Genomic DNA, 18,566 nt, shown 5'->3' on the forward strand with positions numbered 1-18,566 from the left:
CTTCCCTGAAGGTCCTGAGGGAAGTTTGGGCTCAGCCTGGCTTTGGGGAAAACCAGAAGACCCAGGAACGTAATCCACCTCCCAGTGCCCTGGGCAATGGGATTTCGCCTGGGAAGCTCACCTTGGATTCATTGCAGTTTGTGACACAGCATGGACTCATTCTAAGATGTAAACATCCAGGGTTTAAAAAAGGCTAAATAATGGTATAACATCTGCAAATACCCTAGTGTTTCTGTATTTAAAGTAGCAAGTGTACGGGAATACAATAACCACTAAGGTTAGAAGCCAGCACTGTCCTGGGCATGGCTTCTGGGTTTCAGAAGTGTATTTGCCAAAATAACAGGGTATTGCCACTCCCAGCATTATGAAAATTCTCAATTGTACAGAGAAGTTGAAATAATTATATATCCTCCATTTAATTCTATAATTGCTACAGTTAACATTTTGCTATATTTACCACAAAACTATCCATTCCTCCATTCTGCCGTCAATTTTTGGATGCATTTCAAAGTACCGTTTGCGGACAGTACACGCTCCTAAACACTTCAACGTGTGTATCATTAACTAATTTACCCTTTTTGGAGGATGGTTAAGGTTTATATACGGTGAAATGCACCCATCCTGAGGGTACCACTTAAGTAACAAATGCTCACACCTGTCAACCCCCTTTGAAGATCACTTCACTCCAGAAAGTGCTCTCTTGCTGCTTCTCAGCCCGTCTCTGCCTCTGATTCCATTCCGGTGTGGTCTCCACCCACCAGGGTATAGCTCTTGGCCGGGTCCTTGAGCAGGGCCTGCAGTTCAGGGGGTGGCCACCCCCACTCACCACTTACACCTCCCCCACAGCGCCTGCCACTCTTCCTCGGAACTCTGATATTCCTCTGTGCCTGGTGCTGCCTTTTCTCCAAAAATGTGTTCTAAAAACACTCCAGGCATTACAGGTTTTCTCCCCTTTTGTATATTTGAGTCTCAAACCAACTGCACTTTTGTACATTTTTTTCATTAAGGAATCCTAAACCATCTTTCCACGCCAAATTCAGGTTCTGGTGAATTATCAGAAAAAGGAAAAATGAGAAAGGGAGATCTCATAAATTCGATCACTGCAATCATTGCAGCAGGTAGAAATCTCCAGTTGCCAAGCACATTGAATTAGCAGATGCAAACCAATGTCAGTGAACTTCAGCTGATCAACCATATTCAGTCAAGAAAGAAAATAACACAGAACATATTCAAAGTGGTAGTCCTACTAGCACGTGGTAAACGGGCTCCGTTGGATCAAAAGGCTGCTTTATTGGGGTCTCCCCCTGTCTTTAACTTTATTCTCCGGGGTTCGCTCTTCCCCTGCCCCTTAACTTTATTCTCCGGGGTTCACTGTTCTCCTGCCCCTGGATGGAATGTAGGGCAAGTCTCCGGCTTCTCCATCGGTAGATGATGTGTCCAGTCCAGTGTAATGAGACTTTGGAACTGCATTTGGAGACAGAGGCTGCCCCTTCCCCAGCGAGGGCCTGCTGCCAGCCTTGCCCCATGTGGAGGAGTGCTTGGCCGTGGCTTTGTTCCATGCCTTGTGCTGCCCCCACGGTGTTAAGAGGGAAGTGAGATGAGGGGAGGAAAGTTCATACGTGACCAGTACTGTGAACTGGCTTCTTGCTCTCTGAGCCTGGTGTGTGTTCAAAGCTGACACCTGTGCTTCCAGTGCATTTTACATGGGTTTTCTAAGGCCTGCCCCTGTCCCCACATTCCCGTTACCATCCGTTGTGCGTCTCAACTGCCATTCCCTTACTTTGGATGATGCATTCTCTCTGGCTGGCCTATTGCAGCGTTTCTTTGGCCCCTGGTTCTCCAGGTCCCTCTACACACTCCCCCTCTGTTGACTCAAGGTGAAGGGAGTCACCCCAGCGCCTCCCTCCATGGATGGTAAGATGTAAGCACATCAGCAGCTTCTAAGAATTGTCCTCTAACTTCTAGCTCTTTCATAGACTGAAGAGCAGGCAGACTGAACTCACTTTGGGCCCCTTGTCCTGCAGGCCTGCATTGGTCCTGCTCCTCTCCTGGCACATGGCGACTGTTGCCTCAGCAGAAACGGAGATGAAATAATTGAACTTGAAAATCCTAGTTCACAAGAAATATGTTGCTAAGACTTGCCTCAAGGCGAGGTGGAATAGGGCATTTCATGATTTTTCATTCTCTGGGCTTAAGCACTGTTTCGACATGCAGTGCTGTTGTTTGACTTTCAGGTATTAGGCTTTCCTATTTATTTAGGAAAAACATCATAAGCAAAAGTAGCAGATGGCCTGTAACTTGTTCTTATTTTGCAATCTTCCTTTACAAAACAATGCTTTATCCATTTATTCATTTAATTATTTAGTGAATGCCTGCTACGCACCAGGCCCCAGTCTAGACATAAATGAGATGGTGGCAAGAGCTTATTTCTAGTGGAGCTGAGACGGCCAACTGGAAAAACAAAAACCAGACTATGCCTGGGCCCCACCCGAGACCAGTTAAAGCACAATCCCTGAGAGCAAGCTCTGGACATCCAAGGCTGGTAAAAGCTCCCTGGATTTTGTGACATGCAGCGAGGGCTGAGAGCCACTGGCATGGTCTTACATGCCATGGGTAAGAGTACAGGAGGCTGTAACAAAAATATTCAGGGGTAAGAACGTTTGAAAGACAAAAAATATTAAGGGAATAAATGCAGCAGAAGAGTTCCAAGATAAAGTTGAGGAAGTCTCCCAAAGAGTGGGAAGAAAGAAAGTGGAAGAGAAAAGTTTAGAAAATGAAAGGATCAGTCCAGGATATTCAACATCTGATTAACAGGAGCTCTGGAAAGAAAATGAGGGGGTAGAAAATCATCAACAAGAGACTATAAGAACATTTTTCCCCCTTTTTCAGTTTTATTAGGTAGAATTATTAGTTTGCACATGTACATTATATTACATGCAAATACATATATACAATATACTACACTTTTTTTAGTTTACATATGTGTACTGATCATTGTTTCTAAGAACAGTTTAGAGCCTTAGCTTTTTAAACTTACATAGTTATCAAAGCAATAAAGCCAACCACAAAGTAAGAATAGAATGCAGTAATCAAATCATAAAGGACAGTCAAATGTGCTTTCACATATTCAAGAAATAAATCATCTAAGTTATAAATAATAAGTAGTTCACTTGTGTTTTTTTTTTTTTTTTTTTTTTTTAGACTCCATGTATAAGTGATATGGCATTTTTCTCTTTCTGGCTTACCTCACTTAGAATGACGATCTTCAGGTCCATCCATGTTACTGCAAATGGCATTATTTTATTCTTTTTTTATGGCTGAGTAGTGTTCCATTGTATATATGTACCACATCTTCTTTATCCAGTCATCTTTTCATGGACATTTGGATTGTTTCCATGTCTTGGTTATTGTAAATAATGCTGCTATGAACATTGGGATGCATGTGTCTTTTTGAATTTTATTTTTCTCCGGGTATATGCCCAGGAGTGGAATTGCTGGATCATATGGTAAGTCTATTTTTTAGTTTTTTAAGGAACCTCCATACTGTCCTCCATAGTGGCTACACCAATCTACATTCCCACCAACAGTGTAGGAGGGTTCCCTTTTCTCCAGACCCTCTCCAGCATCTATTGTTTGTAGACTTTTTAATGATGGCCATTCTGGCTAGTGTGAGGTGATATCTCATTGTAGTTTTGAGCTGCATTTTTCTGACAATTAGTGATGCTGAGCATTTTTTCATGTGCCTATTGGCCATTTGTATGTCTTCATTGGAGAATTGCTTATTTAGGTCTTCTGCCCATTTTTGGATTGGGTTGCTTGTTTTTTTTCTGACATTAAGGTGTATGAGCTGTTCGTGTATTTTGAAAATTAGTCCCTTGTCAGTCACATCATTTGCAAATATTTTCTCCTATTCTGTAGGTTGTCTTTTCGTTTTGTTGATGGTATCCTTAGCTGTGCAAAAGCTTTTAAGTTTAATTAGATCCCATTTGTTTATTTTTGCTTTTATTTCCATTATTCCAGGAGCTAGTTCAAAAAATATAAAGAATATTTTCTAAAGCTAAGGACATAAGTTTCCAGATGGAAAGATATGAGTGTCTAGACCTGTTTTAAAAAGAGCCATGCCAGGCCTCAGACATGAAATCTCAGAACACTATGGGCAGATACAATCCCAAGAAAGAAAAAAGAAAACAGTATGAAGGATTGGAGATCACGGCAGCATTGGACATCCCAACAACATTAGAAACTAGAAGAGAATGGACCAGTGCCCTCAAAATTCTGATCAAAAAAAAAAATTTACAACCTAGAGTTCCATACCCAGCCAAACTATTAGTCAAGTGTAAGAATAAGATAAATGTCTTCAGACAATATAAAGTCAGATGTGTTTATCTGCCATGCACCCTTTCTCAAGAAGCTGCTGAAGAATGTGCATCAAAATGAGGGAGTGAAGGAAAGGAAGTAAAACACGAGGTTTCCAGGCAGTTTGAGACTCCAACACAAGAAGTCAAAAAGGTTACCTCAGGCTTGTGGTGAGGGTGCTGGGTAGTAAACCTAGAAAGTATCCTGAATAGGGTAGGAGGATGTTCCCAAGAAGAAAACAACACTGACAGATTATCTCAGGTATATATTCAGAGGAGATTTTGAGCTTGAGTTTTCAGAGGAGTCTGAGAAGCCTAAACATTTTTTGTTCAGGAGGCAGGACCCAGATCTGAGGCCCAGAGGGTAAGTTAGGGGCTGGAGATGGGGATTTGGGAGTCACTGTCATGCTGGAGGCACTGATGGGTGTAGACGTGGACGTGACCCAGGATGACACAAGCAGACTGAGGAGAGCTAGGGCCACAGCAGGGTGAGAGTGCTGAGGGGCAACTGGAGGCTGGAAAGGCCAAGGGGAGGCAGCCTCACCAGGTGATTGGTCAGCTCTGAGGCCAACATCTGGGGAGGGCAGGAGCTGAGAACATAAGAAGAAGGGAAGGGATGGTAACCCTGGTCCTGTCTTTCAGGGAGGTGGGGTAAGAACTGAGCACTCCCTTGGCTAGAGAGAGAGAGAAGAGGACCAAGGAGTGAGGCCCAGAGGAAGGAAAGGCCAGGTCCGAGGTCCTATGTAGGCAGTGGGCTCGGCGGTCACGGCCGGCACTTCCCAGTAAAGGCAGAAAGACTTCTGGTAGGAAGGGTGGGGCAGCCCCAGTCAGAGGCTTGGGGACTTTTAGGTGGGTTTCAGTCCCTCCAGTCTTTGGAAAATTCCATTTAGAGTTCCTAAACAGGAACAACCAACCCTTACCCAGAGATAACGACCCTGACTCAAACCATTCCTCGTGGGTCCTCCCAATGTGAGACCCATTTTACAAGTGAGTTCACTGCCTTAAATAGGGTCTCACAGCAACATGGTACCAAGGTTGGTCCATCTGATTTTAGGCCCTGTTTCTCCAGGACTCTGCACCCTCCTGGTCACTCACTGATCCTCAACCACAGAGGTAGGCTCTGGTACTATCTCCATTTTGCAGATGAAGAAATTGAGGCTCAGAGGGAAAGTTATCCAGAAAGTGGTAAAGCTACTGTAGATCCAGGTCTGACTGCCATTGTGTAAAGGAGCAAACAGGCTCAGAGAAGGAACCTACGATGCCACACAGTAATTGGTGGCTAACCAGGCCACGGTTTGCTCCACCTTCATGTGACAGGCCAGCCAAGGCCAGCTCTCTGCCTTTTCCAGGCCTATGAGTCCCAATCAGAAGTCACAGAACAGTACATATGAGACACTGCCCTGTACTGGCAGTTTCCCCAACTGTCCCAAACAGTCCTCTTAGACCCCTGTGGTGCCCAGCAGCAGTGCTTGGTCCAGTCTCAGTAGCTTCATGTGGTCCAGGTGGGAGACTGACCCTCAGATGGGCAGTAACTCCTAGAGAGGACAGCATAGGGGCTCAGAGAAGAGATCCTCACCCAACAAATATTTACTGAGCACTACCACGTGCTACACTCTGGCTATGTTCTGGGACAGAGCAGGAACCAAACGTTCAGGAAATGCTGCTCTTAAGGGGCTTGCATGTTAGTGGGAAGGAGAAGTAAAATCCATTAAAAATTATATAGCATATTAAATTTAAGCCCACAATGAGATATTACTACTACTAGAATGGCTAAAATTTTTAAAACTGGCAACACCAAATACTGGCAAGGATGTGGAGCAACTAAAACTCCCATATATTGCTGATAGGAGTCTAAAGTGGAACATTATATTAGCTTCAAGTGTACAACATACTGATTTAATATTTGTATATCATGACATGATCACCACAGTAAGTCTAGTTAACATCCATCACCACACATAGTTACAATTTTTTTTTTCTTATGAGAACTTTAAGGGCTACTCTTTCAGGTAATTTTAAATGTGCACTACAATATTATTATCCACGCTCACCATACTGCGCATTATATCCCCATGACTTTTATATGTTTATTTCATAATATGAAGTTTGGATCTTTGGACACTCATTTCGCCACCCCACGCCTGCAGTCTCTAGCAACCACCAATCTGTTCTGTATTCTGTGCCACTGAGCTTGTTTTTCAGTTTTGTTTGTGTTTTGGATTCCACATATAAGTGAGACTGTGGTCCATACATGTTATTACAAAAGACAATATTTCCTTCCTTTTTATGGCTGAGTAAGAATATTGCATTTTATATATATACCACATTTTCTTCATCTATCAATGGATATTTAGGTTGTATCCATATCTTGGCTGTTGTAAATAATGTTGCAATGAAACTTTTCAAGGTAGTGAATTCATTTCCTCTGGATAAACACTCAGAAGTGGAACTGCTGGATCATATGACAGTTCTGTTTTTAATTTTTTGAGGAACCTCCATGCTGTTTTCCATAGTGGTTGGGGCCAATTTACATTCTTACCAACAGTGTGCAAGGGTTCCCTTTCCTCCATAACCTCGCCAACACTTGCTCTTCCTTGTCTTTTTTTTAATGGTTTTTTTGGGGGGGCGGGGGATAATTAGGTTTATTTGTTTATTAATGGAGGTACTGAGGATTAACGGGGTATTGAACCCAGAATCTCTTGCATGCTAAGCACACACTCTACCACTAAGCTACATCCTCCCCCATTATTATTTCTTGTCCTGAGAATAGCCATTCTAGCAGGTATGAGGTTCTATCCTACTGTGGTTTTGATTTGCGTTTCCCTGATGATTAGTGATGTTGAGCACCTTTTCATGTACCTGTTGGTCATCTGTGTGTCTTTTTTGGAAAAAATGTCTACTCAGATCCTCTTCCCATTTTTAAATTGGATTTTTTTTTGCTATTGAGTGATATGAGTTATTATATATTTTGAATATTACCTTAACAGATATGATTTGCATAAATTTTCTCCTATTTGGTAGGTTGTCTTCATTTTGTTGATGTGTGGGAATGTTTAAGTTTGATGTAGTTCCACTTGCTTATTTTTGCTTCTGTTGCCTTTGCTTTTGGTGTCAGTTCCAAAAAATCATCACAAAGACTGATGTCAATGAGCTTACCATCTGTGTTGTCTTCTAGGAGTTTCGTGGTTTCAGGTCTTACATTCAAGTCTTTGAGTTGATTTTTGTGTATGGTGTAAGACAGTGGTATGATTTCATTTTTTGCATGTGGCTGTCCAGTTTTCCCATGACTGTTTACTGAAGAGTCTGTCCTTTCTCCATTGTATATTCTTGGCTTCTTTGTAGGTAAATTGACCAGCTATGTATAGGTTTATCTGGGCTCTTTATTCTGTTCCATTGATTTATGTGTCTGTTTTATACTAATACAATACTGTTTTGATTATTATAACTTTGTAATGTATTAGTTCAAAATCAGGGAGTGTTTTGCCTTGAGCTTTGTTCTTTCTCAAGACTGCTCTGGCTATTTAGAGTCTTTTGTGGTTCTGTTATACAAATTTTAGGATTGTTTGTTCTATTTCTGTGGAAAATTGGAATTTTAACAGGGATTGCATTCAATCTGTAGATTGCTTTGGGTAGTGTGGACATTTTAACAATATTAATCCTTCCAATCCAAATAAGCACAGAATATCTTTGCATTTATTTTGTCTTCAGTTTCTTTCATTAGTTTCTTCTTGCTTTCAGTGACATGTCTTACACCTCCTAGGTTAAATTTATTCCGAGGTAATTTATTCTTTTTGATGCAGTTTTAAGTGGAATTATTTTCTTAATTTCTCTCTTTTTTTTTTGAGGTTAATTTTTTGCTTTTATTTGTTAGTGTAACTTAACTACAGTGGCTTGCAAACTTTTTTGACTTAAAAAAATACATTTTACATCACAACCCAACAAACACACACGTATATGTATGTAACTGAAACCAAAGTTTTGCCAAAAATGTCAACCCTGAGTTTTCTTGTTTTTAAGACTTTTAAGATGCAACAAAATTGACAAGAAGGAACAGAAATTTCCCATATACCCCCTCTCCACACATATGCATAGTCATTATTTTTATTTACAGAGTAGTACTTTTTTTTTTAACTAAGGATGAACATACGTTGACACATCATAATCACCGAAGCCCACAATTCACCGTAGTTTGGACAAAAGTATAATGACATAGATACCCATCATTGTGATGTCATACAAAGTATTTTCACTGCTGTAAAAAACTTCGCTACTCCAGAATGGCATATGGAATCTTTTTTTTTTTTTTTTCCTCTTGAAAAGAGGTTCAAAGAGGTTCTTTATGTCTATAAGACCACTCATGGCCCACCCATGCATGGACCGGACTGGCTCTAGGTGGCAAATTCCCCCACTAAATACTGCGGCTTTTCTTCCTGTCCCACTGGTCCTGCCCAGCAGCCATGTGGTGGTGCAGGAGGGACATGTGTAGGGTATTAATGTCTCTTTTTGATAATTTGTTATTAGTGTATAGAGATGCAACAGATTTTTGTATATTGATTTTGTGCCCTGCAACTTTAGTGAATTTGTTTATTAGTTCTAACCGTTTTTTTAATGGCATCTTTAGTGTTTTCTATATATTCTATCATGTTGTCTGCAAATAGTGAGTTTTACTTCTTCCTTTCCAATTTGGATGTCTTTTATTTCTTTTTCTTGCCTAATTGCTCTGGCTAGGACTTCCAAGACTATGTTGAATAAAAGTGATAAGAGTGGGCCTCCTTGTTCCTGATTTTAGAGGAAAAGTGTTTAGCTTTTCAGCATTGACTATGATGTTAGCTATGGGCTTGTCCTATATGACCTTTATGTATTGAGGTATATTCCCTCTATACCCACTTTGTTGAGAGTTTTTTTTTTTTTTTATCATAAATGGATGTTGAATTTCAACTTACTGAAATTCATGAAAAAGATAAAATGGATGGGTGGATGAATGGACATATGGACAGCTAGTGATAAAGCAAATGGAACAAGTGTTAAGTGTAGAATGTAACTGGTGGTTATATGGATGGTCACTGAACAATTATTTCAAGTGTTCTATTTGCTTGAAATTTTTTATAATAAAATGCTTAGAAAAAGCATATAACATATTAGAAGTTGATAACTCCTCTGGCAAAAAAAATAAGCAAAGTATTGGGAGGGAGGATAGAGATTGCTTGGGGTGGAGGCTGCAATAGTAAATAAGATCATTCAGGAAGGCTTCCCTGAGGAGACCTTGGCAATCGGAAAATGAGTCACAAAGGGAGCAATTCTTGGGGGAAGAATACTCCAGGCAAAGGGACCAGTAAGTACAGAAATGCTCTGGGCACACATGTGTCTGGGATTCCTGGAATAGCGACAGCGAGGAGGTCAGTGTTGAAGCCAAGGGGGCAAGAGTGAGAGTAGATACAGCCAGAGGAGCAACAGGGAGGCAGATGCTACAGGCTCCATGGGCTACTGTTCAGCCTTTGACTTTTAATGAGTGGGGTGTAGAAGTAGCAGAATCCAACACCTGTGTGCACAAGATCACTCTTATCAGTGTAGTGAGGCCAGACTGAAGTGGGCAAGGCCACAGCAAGGAGACCGGTGAGGAAATGATAGCAGCAGTCAAGCAAGAGATGATGGTGGCTCTGGCTTGAGTAGCAGGAGTGGAAGTGGTAAGAAGTGGTTGGATTCTGGAGATATTTTGAATGTGGAACCAAGACGATTTGGACATGGATTAGATGTGAAGGATGAGGGGAAAAAAGAAATCAACGATGACAGGTGGGTACAGGGAAGATTAGAACTGGAGTACATTTTAGGGGAAGAGCATGGGTTCATTTGGGGCAGGTCAAGTCTGAGATGCCTGCTAGACTTCAAGCAGAGACATAGAGTAGGCCGGGCCTTTGGATTCAGGGGAGACAGGGGAGAGAAGGAAGCAGTGAGGAGAGAAACCAGAGGAGTGGTGGAGACAGTGTCAGCCCTACTGACTGGTCAGGTAAGAGGCAGGTGGAGCACGAACCTTGGGATTTGGGGGATGGACCCATCCCCAAAGGCTTAGTTACTCTCCCCAAAGGAGAGGGTAACGACTTCCCCAAGGCCATGGCTGCCCTAGTTCTTTCAGCTGCTCTTAATGGCTCTGATCACAGTCTCCTGTCACTCTGTGTATGTGAGATGTGTCCACTTGGACACACACAGCTCTAGATCAAGTGTCAGCAAACTAAGGTGCTCAGGCCAAATTTGTTTGTTTTAGCAAATAAAGTGTTCCTGGGACACCACCATGCCCGACTGTCTAAGGCTGCTTCCACACTCCAACAGAAGTGAGTAGTTGCCAGAGACCATATGGCCTGCAAAGCTGAGAATATTTACTGTCTGGGCCTTTAAAGGGAAAGTTTGCTGACCCCCTTTTCTCCCTCTTTCGCTACAAAAATGTTTCTGTTGTTCTGTTACAGGAATACACAAGATATTTAATAGGACATTTAGTTGGGTCCCAATTTTTTTGCTATTGTGAAAACGTTCCAGTAAACAATGTATTTCCTTGGACTCAAGATGTGCACACCCACAAGTGTAATTCCTAGTTTGTAGGATATGAGCATCTTGAGTTTGGGCAGATTTTGTCAAACTGCTCTTCAACGTAGCTGAAATCATTTACACTCCCAGCAGCCATGTAAAGAGTTCTCATTTTCCTATATTACCTTAAAACTTGGTATTGCATGTTGTCAGACTTTATTAGTAAGAAATCCTTTATTGTTTGTAGATTCCTTTGATTTTCTGGCTGTGAATAATTTTACTCCTTTTCCTTGTCTTGGTGCTCTGGCTGGGCCCTCCATGCAACATTGCATTTTGTTCAGTGATACAATCCAAAATTTTGTTCTTGTATCTAAAGGGAATAATGCTTAACATTTACCTTACCATATGGTGTTTTACCATTAAGTACATATTTGATGCAGGTTTGGGAGTTTTTTGTTTTGTTTTATTCTGGAAGACCTCAACTAGAAAACCATCTGGACTAGTTGCTTCTTTGAGGTATATGGCTACTCAGTTTTTCTATTTCTTTTTGAATTAGTCTTGGCAAATTATCGTTTTCTAGAAAATTGTCCATTTCATCTAAGTTTTTAATGTATTGGCATAAAGTTTATCATCTTATTTTTGTCATTTCTGCTATGTCTGTAATTATGTTCCTTTTGCACATTAATGTTTATTTTATTGGTCATTTCAAAGATCCAGCTTTGTTTTGTGGTCCATATTAATGCTTTTTTTTTGGTTTCATCAACTTCTGCTCTTCATTATTATCTTCCTTCCACTTTCTTTGGTTTTACAGTTACTATGTTTTAAAATTCTTTGACATTCTGCTCATAAAATTTCCATACTTCTTCTTACCTAATATTACTAATAAGGCTACAGATCTTTAAATGCTTCTTTAGTCATCTCTACACACCCCCACCCGTTCCCTGGAGTTTTTATATGTATTGTCATTTTTAGTTTGATATAAGTGGTTTTCATTTCTATACAATTTCATCTTTGAGTAAAGAGTCTTCTAGAAGAATGTTTAAAAATCCAAAGATTTGGAGTTTACTCGACTCTTGCCTGTGGTCAGAGAACATGGTCTGTATGAAATTGATTATTTGATGTCTGCTTATGATTGTCTTGAGGTAGAAGTCAGGTCATCTTTGATAAATGCCCCTTGTGTGCTTGAAAATAACATATTGGGTTCAGGATTCTCTCAGTGTCCACTGATTAAGATTATTAATAGTATGAAAATCATCCAAATCCTTTTTTTGGCTGTTTGTTCTATCAGTTACTGAAAGAGGTCTTAAATCTCCCACTATGATGAAGGATTTGGTAATTTCTCCTTGTATCATGTCACTTTTGCTTCATAAATTTTCAGGCTTTTAAAAAAAAACTTCTAACACTCAAGTTCAGAATTGTTCTATCTTCCTAGAAAATTGTTCTTTTCATTATTTTGTGTTGACCCTCTTTATCTCTAATAATGTCTCTAGCCCTAAAGCCCATCTTGTCTAATTTTGCTATGGATATATCTTTTGGTTAGTTTTTCTTTCTCTATTATATTGTTTTCCATCTTTTTACTTTTGGTGCCTGTACATTTTAAATGTCCTCTGCTAAACAGCATAGAGCTGCATTTTATTTTTCTTGACCAATCTGTTCATCTCTGTTTTAATAAGTGAATGTAAAACATTTTCTACCTCTTGTTTGGTGCCATTTATATACCATTTTTTTCACTTTGCTTCCTTTTTTCACCTTTTATTATATTTTAATACCTTTTACTAAACTTTTCTCTTTTGTGTGTTGGCAGTTATACTTTCTATTTCTATTCTTTTAGTGATCCCTCTGAAGTGTTTGAAACACATACTTTACAAAGCCAGACAATTATCAGTGACTTCCTCCTCTCAAATAAAATCAAGCTTCTAAGAACACCTGAACTCTGACTACCCTCTCCAGCCCTGCATGTAATTGTGCCCTGTGCTCCACAAGCTAATCATCATGTCATATTCCATAGCAGGTGTTTGTTTAGATGTTTTTCCATGTTTACCAGTTTAGTTACTTGTCATTTTTCAGTCTAATTTCTTCTCTTTAGAATTCTGCAAATTCAGTACAAAGTGCCTAGATGAGCTATTTATTCTGTTCTGGATTTTATGTCAGAATCCTGGTCTAATCAATTTTGGAAGTTCTCCTTCAGGAACTGCCTCTCCCCCAGTCTCTTCTCTCTTTCTGAAGCTCTAGTTGGACCTGTGAGTTCTCCCTTTACTTCCTGTCACTTCTTTTACATGTTCCATCTGGCTTGTTTTCTGACTACTTCCTTCTGCTGTATCGCCTAGCTCAGTGATTTTTCTCTTCTGCTGTCTCACCTGCTTTCTTACCTCATCCTTTGAGACTTTAATTTCAATAGCTTTATTTTTCAATTCTAAAAATTCCTTTTAAAACGCTTCTGTTCCTTTTTAGTGTCTTGCTCTAAGTGTCTTCATATTTTACTCCCCATCCCACCCCCACCCTTTTTTAACCATGAGCTCCACGAAAGCTCGTAGGACGTTTGGTTTACTGTTGCCATCCCAGTGCCTTGTACTGTCCCTAGAACGGAACAGACTCCAAGTGAGCGCTGTCAGATGACTTACTGACAACGGGAATAGAAGGATGCTGTGCCACAGCCCGGCCTCGCTCTCCTTGCAGCCAGAGCTGCGAATCCGCTTCCCCCAATGGCCCCCTAGGCTTTCCAGTTTCCTCAGCCTGGGCCTCAAACCTCCCCCCCCCGCCCCCCCTGCGCAGGACATAATGACGTCACGGGACTGTGACGCGCCCTGGGAGCCCCCGCCCCTTCCTCTTCCCGGTGCGGGGCCGAGAATCCAGGCTCTCTGCGCCGTGACGTCACGGTCCGGGCGGGCGGGTTTTGCGTCGGCCCAATGGGAGCGGCGCGCCGGCCTCCCCTTTAAGGAATGTTGTGACCTGACGTCACCCGGGCGAGTTACCTCCCCGAGCCGCTGCTGCTGGGCTCAGCGCGAGCTCCGGAGCCCTTGAGCGCGAGGTGCGGAGCCCCCAGAGCCCCCGAACCACAGCCACATCCCCGCGTCGCGCGCCCCGGAGCCTCGGCCTGCGCGCCCCGCCGGGCTCGCGCGATGCCCTCAGACCGGCCTTTCAAGCAGCGGCGGAGCTTCGGTGAGGCCCGGCGGGCGATCTGCGAGCGCGGAGTTCGGGAGTAGGGGGTGGGGATGGGGTTTTGGCAAACCGACTAGACTGCTACAGGTGACGTCAGCTCCATGACGTCAGGCTCGGGCTGGACCCCTGGGCTGGAAAGCAGGCTGGGGCCTGGGCCCCGGCCTCGGCTTCCCATCTCAGTCCTGTACCGGGGCTATGGAGCCTGACGGCCCGGGGGCGTGGGCTCCGGGGAGGCGGGGCGGGGTCGGGGGCCGCCCCTCGGGGACTGGCGGGGCGGAACCGCGAGGAGGACCTCAACCCGTCCTCATCCCCGACCGCTGTCCGCAGCCGACCGCTGTAAGGAGGTGCAGCAAATCCGCGACCAGCACCCCAGCAAAATCCCGGTGAGTCGCGCTGCCCCCTCCCATCCCCGCCCGGCCCCAGGCCCCGCCTCGGGCTCACGCGTCCCCCGCCCCACCCCGCTCTCAGGTGATCATCGAGCGCTACAAGGGGGAGAAGCAGCTGCCAGTCCTGGACAAGACCAAGTTCTTGGTCCCGGACCATGTCAACATGAGCGAGCTGGTCAAGATCATCCGGTGCGCGGGCAGCACCTGTCAGAAGGGGACTTGAGTCCTGCCGGGGTTATGCAGGGGGCTGAGTCCTGAGAAGGAAGGGGTGGGGTGGGGCATGGGACCGGGTGCTGGGGCCCTGTTCCGAGAAGGTTGGGAAAAGTCAAGGTCAGGGCTGGGGTCACTGTCCAGTTAGCGGTGAGAGCCTGTAGAAAGGGATGGGATGGGTGTGGAGGACCAGAATCATTTTGGGGAGGGAGTTAGGGCTACACTCGCCCAACGGCCAGGCCCCTCACGATTGGCATGCCTTCCCGCCCACCTCAGGCGCCGCCTGCAGCTGAACCCCACGCAGGCCTTCTTCCTGCTGGTGAACCAGCACAGCATGGTGAGCGTGTCCACGCCCATCGCGGACATCTACGAGCAGGAGAAGGATGACGACGGCTTCCTCTACATGGTCTATGCCTCCCAGGAAACCTTCGGCTTCTGAGCCACCAGTAGGGGGGGTTGGCTTGGGAGTGGGGGGCCCTGTCAGGCTCTGCCCAGGGAGCTCCTGGCACCTGAACAGAGCTGCTTCTGCCCCTGGTGGGCTGGGCAGGGATGCCACCTCCTAGCCAGGGAGCACCAACCACATCTCCTCTGCCCCGGGGGGATCCTGGCCCAGTCATGTTAGAGTTTCCCCTCTGGGTGCTGGCTGGGATGGGGAGCAGCCCCCAGCACCCCTGCTCTGTGTGGTTTGTCTTTTTTTAGGCCCCTGCCTGCCTGCCCATCTGTCCCTCCCCAACCTGAGTTGCTGCCCATGCCCAGACCTGCCCACCCCTGAAAGGACTGGCCCCTGGCTCACCTGGTCTTGACATGGTGTATGGATCTGTGGTCATTGTCCCTCTGCAGAATAAAGATTGATCAGGCCTGCCTGGCCCTTTGCCTCCAGCTGCTTGGGGCATGGGGAAGGCCGTGGGTGGGGCTGCCCCACACCATTCTCATCTTGCGGTGCACAGACCTGTGTTCTGTGGGCTCAGGGCTCATTCAGGAAACCCATACCTGTGTGAAGTGTACCACGGCAGTATTAGGGGCCAAGCCCACCCCTCCCAGGTGTGCGTGGGGTTCCAAGGTAGACTTTTTCATAACAAAAAACATTTATTAAGTAGCCACAATGTAACAAACCCTGCTCACCTGCTTCTTCCCCTTTCCTGCTTGGGAGGGGGCTCCTTGGTGTGCAGAGCCACAAAATGGGGGGGGGGGGTCCAAGGGGAGATGCTCCTGGCTGCTCCCCACAGGCCTGACTGCCAGCCTTGGCTTTTCACTGGTGCGAGATACTCGTGACCCTGGATTCAAACCTCATCTGCCTTAGGATTTGCCTGCTGGCAACTCTGGCTCGAGGGCTTGGCCCAGCTTCTGGCCCTTTCACCCCCTGAAGTCTGTGCAGCTCTGTGCTCAGCCAGGCCTACTTGAGCACAAGCATGGCCTCTGTGCCGTCCTTGGCGGTCAAGTAGAGACCATGTGTGAGGTAGTACTCCCGCCGCAGGAAGGCATAGAAGTAATCGGAGATGAGCAGGATCTAGGGGGAGAGAGATGGTGTGAGAAGCTTCATGGTACCTCCCCATGAACCTTGGGTCCCTGAGGGGCTAGGTAGGTGTCGGGGAGACTCTGCCCAGGGACACCCCCAACCCCACTCAGCACCTACATTTGACCCTACAAGGTCTCACTGGCACCTCAGAAGCTCCCCTACTGCCCTCCCTTCCCCTGCGTCCCCATACCATGCTCTACACTTCCATCCCAAGCCCTGACCTCTGGGCTCCAGACTGGTGTCCTCCATCTCACCTCTTGGATGCCCATAGGCCCTTCCAGCCCAGCCAGGCCCCCTGTCAAACCTGCTTCTCCCACTGGGAACCCATATCCCCCATCTTCCACCCAGGTGTTCAGGCCACAGAATCAACTGACACTTCTCCTCCCATACACCAAGCCACCAAGTCCTGTTAGTTGTTTCTACTTGTCCACACAGTTACCACCCTGGACAAAGCCACTATCATCTAAACAACAGTGGTGTCCCCTCTGGGCTTCCTGATCTCAAACCACCCACCTGCCTCACCACAGTCCATTTTCCCCAGCAGCAGAGGTTGCTTTTCAAAACACAAATCTGGTCATGTTACTTCCCAGCTTAAAGTCCTCTAAAGGCTTCCATGGCTCTTAGGTAAAGCTCCAACTCCCCGGGGCTGCATGGCCTTGCACTGTGTATATACAGCACCCTCTCCCCTGCTCCACCCCACACGGCTCCAGCCACACTGGTGTCTACCCTCCCAAAGCAGGATCATCACTATTTCCTCTGCCTGGAATGTTCTCTTCCCCTTTCATATATCAACACTTGCTTGACCTTCAGGTCTCAGGAAGGATCACTTCCTCAGAGAAGCCCTCCCTTAAACCCCAGATTGCATCTTGGCCCCATTAACTTCTATAGCACGAACTCATCCAAATTTGCAGTTTTACAGTCATCTGTGTGACCGCCTGATGACTCTGGTTCCTCCCCTGGCCTGGGCAGGGTCCCTGAGTGATTCTGTCACCATGGTGTCTGTGCCCAACTCAGCCTGTCTTCCCTGTCTGGGCATCAGAATCAAAAGAGCCTCAGCAGCTCAGCCCACCATCCCACTCACTGAGACCCAGAGGGGAACAGGGATTTTCCAAGGTCCCCCGAACACTGGACCTGCAGTCTTACAATTCCATTCATTCCAAGCTCCCAAGACCTTGAGTGCCTTGAGCAGGAGGGGCAGGGCTCAGCCCCACGTAAGGATGGAGACAGACACCACTGGTTCTCAGACACCTAGAGGCATTTCAGACTATCGGCACCAACCCCCTTTAGGCAGAGATGGGGAGACATAAGCCCAGAGCAGGGGGAGCACCTGGCTAGGGCCTTAGAGCAGGTCAGAGGTTGAGACTGGCATCTCAGCCTCTGGCCCCCGGCCCCTGTCATGCGCAGGAAGGAGAGCACGGAGGGGTCTGGAAGAGGTGCTCAGGACCCACATCATGGATGGCCTCAGGACAAGGATCTGCTATTCTGTCACCACAGGAGGCTGTCTGGAAGGCTGATGGTTCCCATCTTATGGACAAGGAAATTGAGGTGCACAGGATTCAATAGCTGGCCTAAGGCTGTCCCAAGAGAGCAGGACCAGTGGCCATAACCCTGCAAGGCGATGCACCTGGGGCCCGGTGAGCTAACGGCACAAAACTCTGCTGCTAAGGATGTCAGAGCCAAGAACCCAGGGAGCCCCTGAGACTTTGACCTACAGCTGCCCTTGGAGGGCAGTGACCACAGTAAAGGCGGCCCTCACCCCCTGCAACCCCTTTCTCACCCAGGCCCAAGGTGCCTGGTCTGGGTAAGGGGAGCCTGGAGCTGTGGCTGATCCCCAAGACAGGTCAGATGAGGAGCAGGTGCAAAGTCACAACTTACAGCAGAACAACTCCAATGTCACACACAATTGCACACAATCAGCTGGTCAAGTAGGAAGTCAAAATACTAGTTATTAAATTGAACTGTATGAACTGCCATTTTTACAGATGAAAAATGGTTGAATATCGGCAATTTCATATGGCTCAATTTAACATAAAATGGAAAAAAAATCAAGAAGTAATGAAGTACATAATCTAGAAGAACCAGAACAAATAACTTTAAGACCTTAGCTATTCTTTTTCCTTATAAGCCTTAAAACTTTGTAAATTATGTATGCATGTTATGTTGATAAAAATAAAAATCCAATTAAAAACAATCAGCCAATAAAGACTGAATAAGTAAATGAGGGAGAATTCCCTCTGGAATCATTACAAAAGGATTCCAAATAATATACGTAGATACCCTCCCTTCAGGAGGTGGAGCTTAATTCTTGCCTGCTCCTCACTCCCTGCCCGCCGAGGGTAGGCTAGACTTAGTGACTCACTTCCAAAGAGCGGGGAAAGAGAAAACAGTAACTTTACACTGGAGAAGTCTGGCAAACCCTATCTT

General features: G+C 45.2%; 3 protein-coding genes across 5 annotated transcripts in view; 2 read left to right on the forward strand and 1 right to left on the reverse strand.

Moving 5' to 3' along the window:
* Window positions 1-18,566, forward strand: part of LOC116658005 (60S ribosomal protein L29-like) — an 801,314-nt gene that overhangs the window by 314,337 nt on the left and 468,411 nt on the right. The gene's annotated exons all lie outside the window — the stretch shown is intronic.
* Window positions 13,714-15,493, forward strand: MAP1LC3A (microtubule associated protein 1 light chain 3 alpha). Of its 2 annotated transcripts, XM_032462191.1 has the most exons (5): window positions 13,714-14,030; window positions 14,358-14,413; window positions 14,499-14,605; window positions 14,903-15,072; window positions 15,326-15,493. In XM_032462191.1, the coding sequence occupies exons 1-4, from the start codon at window positions 13,991-13,993 to the stop codon at window positions 15,063-15,065; spliced, it is 366 nt and encodes a 121-aa protein (XP_032318082.1). In that variant the 5' UTR covers window positions 13,714-13,990; the 3' UTR covers window positions 15,066-15,072; window positions 15,326-15,493. The 2 variants fall into 2 exon arrangements, with proteins under 2 accessions (XP_032318082.1, XP_032318081.1); XM_032462190.1 differs by having other exon boundaries at window positions 13,718-14,030; window positions 14,903-15,493.
* The window catches only part of PIGU (phosphatidylinositol glycan anchor biosynthesis class U), a 79,280-nt gene continuing 76,403 nt past the window's right edge, over window positions 15,690-18,566 (reverse strand). Inside the window, exon 12 of one of the 2 annotated variants that reach the window (XM_006188555.2) lies at window positions 15,690-16,133. In XM_006188555.2, the coding sequence (XP_006188617.2) occupies window positions 16,020-16,133 (114 nt within the window). In that variant the 3' untranslated portion in view covers window positions 15,690-16,019. The remainder of the gene's footprint in view (window positions 16,134-18,566) is intronic. The other variant, XR_004313212.1, reaches the window with a different exon arrangement.

Source organism: Camelus ferus, chromosome 19 (assembly GCF_009834535.1).
Source record: "Camelus ferus isolate YT-003-E chromosome 19, BCGSAC_Cfer_1.0, whole genome shotgun sequence".
Lineage (NCBI taxonomy): Eukaryota > Metazoa > Chordata > Mammalia > Artiodactyla > Camelidae > Camelus > Camelus ferus.